Source organism: Hyla sarda, chromosome 3 (assembly GCF_029499605.1).
Source record: "Hyla sarda isolate aHylSar1 chromosome 3, aHylSar1.hap1, whole genome shotgun sequence".
Classification (NCBI taxonomy): domain Eukaryota; kingdom Metazoa; phylum Chordata; class Amphibia; order Anura; family Hylidae; genus Hyla; species Hyla sarda.
This window is the reverse complement of record NC_079191.1, coordinates 4,143,540-4,151,039: the sequence shown is the minus strand read 5'-3', so window position 1 is coordinate 4,151,039 and position 7,500 is coordinate 4,143,540. Positions and strand designations below refer to the sequence as shown.

At 42.2% G+C, this 7,500-nt stretch overlaps 1 protein-coding gene across 2 annotated transcripts in view; it reads right to left on the bottom strand.

The window, feature by feature from the left end:
• LOC130361110 (zinc finger protein 10-like) overlaps positions 1-7,500 on the bottom strand; it is a 36,223-nt gene that overhangs the window by 11,892 nt on the left and 16,831 nt on the right. For both annotated transcript variants that reach the window (XR_008890879.1, XM_056563679.1), the window contains exon 5: positions 3,654-3,767. Coding sequence is in view for 1 of the 2 variants with exons in the window: in XM_056563679.1 (XP_056419654.1) it covers positions 3,654-3,767 (114 nt within the window). In the remaining variant the exon portion in view is untranslated. The remainder of the gene's footprint in view (positions 1-3,653; positions 3,768-7,500) is intronic.

Below are 7,500 nucleotides of genomic sequence, written 5' to 3'. Positions count from 1 at the left end.
AGCAGAACAGTAGCTGCAGGTCACTATACGGGTCTAAATGTTCTTCTCTTCCTCATTCATCTTAAAGGGGTATTCCGCATTTATACATCTTATCAACTATCCAAAAGGACAGAGGATGAGATGTATGGGACCCCATGATCTTGGTGCAGCCCCCGGCATTCTGTGCCAGGCGCTGCCTCCGAGACGTGGCGTCACGCCATGCCCCCTCCCATAGACATACCCCCTCCTAGAGACATGAATGGAGGGGGCATGATGCGACGTCACAATGGGGCGTGGCCGTGACATCAAGTCTCGGAAGCAGCACCCGGCATAGAATTGCAGGGGCTGCACAGAGATCGCGGGGGTCCCAGCAGCGGATTGGGATGATTTCGGTATGTGCCCCCTACTATCAGCAGTCACTATAATTTACAGTAGGGGGTGGCTTATCTTATAACAACCCTTGGAGCCCATGTAACCAGTCATTAACCTTCCACCCTAGAGTTATTACAAAGGCCAGCTGTTATAATACACGGATGATGATGTCACAGCTAGAGCAGTTATATGGTAGAGACGCTTTATAAGTGTCGGTTTACTAGTGCTGGGCAGTATGACCAAAAATGGATATCACTGTATTTTTCCAAATTATGGCGGTTTCGCTGTATTTAACAGTATTTTTCCCCCCACTAATTTCCAACCCCCCCGGGCTGGGGAACTAATCATATATGACCCACGGGCACTGCTCTGCTTCTCCTCCCCCCCCCCCCCAAATGAATTATCAGCCGCAGCGCTCTGTCCCCACATCGGGGGACTAATCATATGTTACCCGCAGGTGTTGCTTCTCCTCCTGTGAACGCTGCACATCCTCCCCACGTCAGGAAATGAAAGATTTGGAGAACAGAAGCTGTCACCTCCCCCTACAAGCGATGAAAGCCAGTGAGCCGTGGGCACTGGAGAGCTTCTGATCCCCATTCCTTCTGATCAGAACAGAAGCCCTGCGCTTGCAGAAGCAGGGGTTCTGGTCAGAAGGGACAGGGATCAGAAGCTCTGATGCGCCCACAGCTCACTGGCTTTCAGGGGGAGGTGACAGCTTCCGATCTCCAAACAGAACAAAAGTCCTGCGCCTCACAAAACATTCATTTCCTGATGTGCAGCGCTCACAGGAGGAGAAGCAGCGCCTGCGGGTAACATATGATTAGTCCCCTGTCGTATAGTTATATAGTAGAGCAGTTATGTTGTATAGTTATATAGTAGAGGAGTTCTATAGTATAGTTATATAGTAGATTAGTAATGTAGTATAGTTGTATAGTAGAGTAGTTATGTAGTTTAGATGTATAGTAGAGTAGTTATGTAGTATAGTTATATAGTAGAGTAGTTATGTAGGATAGTTGTATAGTAGAGTAGTTATGTAGTATAGTTGTATTGTAGAGTAGTTATGTAGTATAGTTGTATAGTAGAGTAGTTATGTAGTATAGTTGTATTGTAGAGTAGTTATGTAGTATAGTAGAGTAGTTATGTAGTTTAGTTGTATAGTAGAGCAGTTATGTAGTATAGTTGTATAGTAGAGTAGTTATGTAGTATAGTTGTATAGTAGAGTAGTTATGTAGTATAGTTGTATTGTAGAGTAGTTATGTAGTATAGTTGTATAGTAGAGTAGTTATGTAGTATAGTTGTATAGTAGAGTAGTTATGTAGTATAGTTGTATAGTAGAGTAGTTATGTATTATAGTTGTATAGTAGAGCAGTTATTCAGTATATTTATAGAGCAGAGCGGTTATATAGAAGAGCAGTTATATAGTATATTTATACAGTAGAGCAGTTATATAGTATAGTTATAGAGTAGAGCAGTTATATAGTATAGTTATAGAGTAGAGCATTTATATAGTATAGTTATAGAGTAGAGCAGTTATATAGTATAGTTATAGAGTAGAGCAGTTATATAGTATAGTTAGAGTAGAGCAGTTATATAGTATAGTTATAGAGTAGAGCAGTTATCTAGTATAGTTATAGAGTAGAGCAGTTATAGAGTACAGCAGTTATATAGTATAGTTATAGAATAGAGCAGTTATATAGCATAGTTATATAGTATAGTTATAGAGTAGAGCAGTTATATAGTATAGAGCTCCAAATATGAATCACTATTTCTAAGATAACATGGCAATATGATCCACCATTTTGTGTGAATTTTCAGAAGGCCTAAAATGGAGCCTTTGAGAGACTAAAGGCCATCAAATGTGTATGCATGCCATTGTTGAAAAGGTGTATTCCTGTCAATTTTTGGGTCAATCTCTTCAAAGGAACATATAAACAAAGCCAAACAATAGTTTATTGGTAGGTTCCTTACCAAACAATGGCAGAAGTCTTAAAAGTAAATGTTTAAAGCCTTCACAGTTTAACAGTGTTAGTCGAGATTTCAGTACAATGGCTCTCATATGTATTGAGCTGAGCGATACTGGGGAAATGTAAACAATGGACAGATCCCTGAGAAAATGTCAATATACAATGATTAGTTTTAGCCAGACCAAAGGGTGACTTACAGGCTAAAACTCATGTATTTTTATAAAGCATTCATAATATGATCTTTGTATCATATTATGCTATCTTGCCCTATTATACAATCCTGATATATTTAACAATATATATATATAACTGATAGATAGTGGCCTTATAACTTTTAGTTATCTAGTATAGTTATAGAGTAGAGCAGTTATCTAGTATAGTTATAGAGTAGAGCAGTTATCTAGTATAGTTATAGAGTAGAGCAGTTATCTAGTATAGTTATAGAGTAGAGCAGTTATCTAGTATAGTTATAGAGTAGAGCAGTTATCTAGTATAGTTATAGAGTAGAGCAGTTATCTAGTATAGTTATAGAGTAGAGCAGTTATCTAGTATAGTTATAGAGTAGAGCAGTTATCTAGTATAGTTATAGAGTAGAGCAGTTATCTAGTATAGTTATAGAGTAGAGCAGTTATCTAGTATAGTTATAGAGTAGAGCAGTTATCTAGTATAGTTATAGAGTAGAGCAGTTATCTAGTATAGTTATAGAGTAGAGCAGTTATCTAGTATAGTTATAGAGTAGAGCAGTTATCTAGTATAGTTATAGAGTAGAGCAGTTATCTAGTATAGTTATAGAGTAGAGCAGTTATCTAGTATAGTTATAGAGTAGAGCAGTTATCTAGAATAGTTATAGAGTAGAGCAGTTATCTAGAATAGTTATAGAGTAGAGCAGTTATCTAGTATAGAGTAGAGCAGTTATCTAGTATAGTTATAGAGTAGAGCAGTTATCTAGTATAGTTATAGAGTACAGCAGTTATATAGTATAGTTATAGAGTGGAGCAGTTATATAGTATAGTTATAGAGTACAGCAGTTATATAGTATAGTTATAGAGTAGAGCAGTTATATAGTATAGTTATAGAGTAGAGCAGTTATCTAGTATAGTTATAGAGTAGAGCAGTTATCTAGTATAGTTATAGAGTAGAGCAGTTATCTAGTATAGTTATAGAGTAGAGCAGTTATCTAGTATAGTTATAGAGTAGAGCAGTTATCTAGTATAGTTATAGAGTAGAGCAGTTATATAGTATAGTTATAGAGTAGAGCAGTTATATAGTATATTTATAGAGTAGAGCAGTTATATAGTATATCAGCTGTATAAGTGTCTATGTACCTCGCCTGCTCACCTTCCACTGCTGGCAGCGCACTGTCCTCTTTCAATGGAGAGCTGGGCTCCCCGGCTTTCACTCCCTCCTCTTGCTTGATCCACAAAGCCAGCTCTGGGTTAAACACTGCGCTGCCTAAAAGAGAATAAGAGATAAATAATGGCGGCCTCACATAACACAACCATCTGTCATCAGTACAAGGTGAGAACAAAAAACCTGGTCACATAAAAGCCTGAAATAAGGATAACAAAAGCTCCTGCTCTATTCTGTAACCTTCCTATGAATTAAGGAGACTGCAAAAAACAGTGAAGACACTGCCAGAAACCAGCTGTCCTGAAGCACTCACCTTGTGGCCCCAAGGCAGCACTATGCTCAGGGGCTGACTCTAGGGTTACTATAACTCAGCATATATGTATATGTATGTATGTATTTCTCACAGAAAAGGATTGCAGTAACACATGTTTTGCTATACACATGTTTATTCCCTTTGTGTGTATTGGAACTAAACAAAAAAAGGAGGAAAAAAAGCAAATTGGACATAATGTCACCAAACTCCAAAAATGGTCCGGACACAATTATTGGCACCTTAACTTAATATTTGGTTGTACACACTTTGGAAAAAATAAGTGAAATCAGTGTCTTCCTATAAGCATCAATAAGCTTCTTACACCTCTCAGCCGGAATGTTGGACCACTCTTCCTATAAGCATCAATAAGCTTCTTACACCTCTCAGCCGGAATGTTGGACCACTCTTCCTATAACCATCAATAAGCTTCTTACACCTCTCAGCCAGAATGTTGGACCACTCTTCCTATAAGCATCAATAAGCTTCTTACACCTCTCAGCCAGAATGTTGGACCACTCTTCCTATAAGCATCAATAAGCTTCTTACACCTCTCAGCAGGAATGTTGGACCACTCTTCCTATAAACATCAATAAGCTTCTTACACCTCTCAGCCAGAATGTTGGACCACTCTTCCTATAAGCATCAATAAGCTTCTTACACCTCTCAGCCGGAATGTTGGACCACTCTTCCTATAACCATCAATAAGCTTCTTACACCTCTCAGCTGGAATGTTGGACCACTCTTCCTATAAGCATCAATAAGCTTCTTACACCTCTCAGCCGGAATGTTGGACCACTCTTCCTATAAGCATCAATAAGCTTCTTACACCTCTCAGCCAGAATGTTGGACCACTCTTCCTATAAGCATCAATAAGCTTCTTACACCTCTCAGCCTGAATGTTGGACCACTCTTCCTATAACCATCAATAAGCTTCTTACACCTCTCAGCTGGAATGTTGGACCACTCTTCCTATAAGCATCAATAAGCTTCTTACACCTCTCAGCTGGAATGTTGGACCACTCTTCCTATAAGCATCAATAAGCTTCTTACACCTCTCAGCCGGAATGTTGGACCACACTTCCTATAAGCATCAATAAGCTTCTTACACCTCTCAGCCAGAATGTTGGACCACTCTTCCTATAAGCATCAATAAGCTTCTTACACCTCTCAGCCGGAATGTTGGACCACTCTTCCTTTACAAACTGCTCCAGGTCTCTCTTATTGGAATAAAGGGGAGAAAAGGAGAGCGATTCTTGGTGTGAACAGAGAGATACTCCATATAAAAATGAAATAAGACAGCAGCTCACCAGATTTGGCTGTATAACGTCATACACAACAATGGTAAGCGCATCAAGAGGTAGTGTATCCGCAGCCCTCCAGCTAGGCAAGGTATTCAATCGGTCTGGCTTCAAGGAGAACGCCGGCTCCACATGGCGCAGGATACAAAAAGAATGGAGATCAGATAAAATCGAGGTAGTTTATTTCCCAAGATGCAACGCGTTTCACCTCGGGAAAGCAGCTCAGTATTCCCTGTCATCCCTGATGAAGCTGCTTTCCTGCAGCGAAACGTGTTGCATCTTGGGAAATAAACTAATTCGATTTTATCTGATCTCCATTCCTTTTGTATCCTGCGCCACGTGGAGCCGGCGTTCTCCTTGAAGCCAGACCGATTGAACCTCTTATTGGACGGCGTCTTTTCCCAACAGTAATTATAAGATCTCTCCACAGGTGATCAATGGGATTTAGATCTGGACTCATTGCTGACACTTCAGAACTCTCCAGCGCTTTGTTATCGTCCATTTCTGGGGCTTTTTGACGTATGTTTGGGGTCATTGTCCTGCTGGAAGACCCAAGATCTCGGACACAAACCCAGCTTTCTGACACTGGGCTGTACAGTGCGACCCAAAATCCATTGGTGATCCTCAGATTTCATGATGTCTTGTACACATTCAAGGCCCCCAGTGCCAGAGGCAGCAAAACAACCCAAAACATCACTGACCTCCCCCATATGTCACTGTAGGTACTGTGTGCTTTTCTTTGTAGGCCTCATTCTGTTTTCGGTAAACAGTAGAATGATAGGCTTTACCAAAAAGCTCCATCCTGGTCTCATCTGTCCACAAGACGTTTTCCCAGAAGGATTTTGGTTACTCAAGGTCATTTTGGTAAAATATAGTCTTGCTTTTTTATGTCTCTGTGTCAGCAGTGGGGTCCTCCTGAGTCTCCTCCATAGTGGGGTCCTCCTGGGTCTCCTCCATAGTGGGGGGAGTCCTCCTGGGTCTCCTCCATAGTGGGGGGAGTCCTCCTGGGTCTCCTCCATAGTGGGGTCTTCCTGGGTCTCCTCCATAGTGGGGGGAGTCCTCCTGGGTCTCCTCCATAGTGGGGGGAGTCCTCCTGGGTCTCCTCCATAGTGGGGGGTCCTCCTGGGTCTCCTCCATAGTGGGGGGTCCTCCTGGGTCTCCTCCATAGTGGGGGGTCCTCCTGGGTCTCCTCCATAGTGGGGGGTCCTCCTGCGTCTCCTCCATAGTGGGGGGTCCTCCTGGGTCTCCTCCATAGTGGGGGGTCCTCCTGGGTCTCCTCCATAGCGGGGTCCTCCTGGGTCTCCTCCATAGTGGGGTCCTCCTGGGTCTCCTCCATAGCGGGGTCCTCCTGGGTCTCCTCCATAGCGGGGTCCTCCTGGGTCTCCTCCATAGCGGGGTCCTCCTGGGTCTCCTCCATAGTGGGGTCCTCCTGGGTCTCCTCCATAGTGGGGTCCTCCTGGGTCTCCTCCATAGTGAGGTCCTCCTGGGTTTCCTCCATAGTGGGGTCCTCCTGGGTCTCCTCCATAGCGGGGTCCTCCTGGGTCTCCTCCATAGTGGGGTCCTCCTGGGTCTCCTCCATAGCGTTTCATTTCATATAAATGTGGACAGATAGTTCGTGATGACACTGATGCTCCCTGAGCCTGCAGGACAGCTTGAATATTTTTGGAACTTGTTTGGGGCTGCTTATCCACCATCCGGACTATCCTGCGGTGACACCTTTCATCAGTTTTTCTCTTCCGTCCACACCCAGGGAGATTATCTACAGGGCCATGGGGTTGTAAACTTCTTGATAATGTTGCGCACTGTGGACAAAGGCAAATCTAGATCTCTGGAGATGGACTTGTAACCTTGAGATTGTTGATATTTTTCCACAATTTTGGTTCCCAAGTCCTCAGACAGTTCTCTTCTCCCCTTTCTGTTGTCCTTGATTAGTGTGACACACAGACACACAATGCAAAGACTAAGTGAACTTCTCTCCTTTTTATCTGCTTTCAGGTGTGATTTTTATATTGCCCACACCTGTTACCTGCCCCAGGTGAGTATAAAGGAACATCACATGCTTGGAACAATCTTATTTATCCACAATATTAAAGGTGCCAATAATTGTGTCCAGACCATTTTTGGAGTTTGGTGACATTATGTCCAATTTGCTTTTTTTCCTCCTTTTTTGGTTTAGTTCCAATACAGACAAAGGGAATAAACATGTGTATAGCAAAACCTGTGT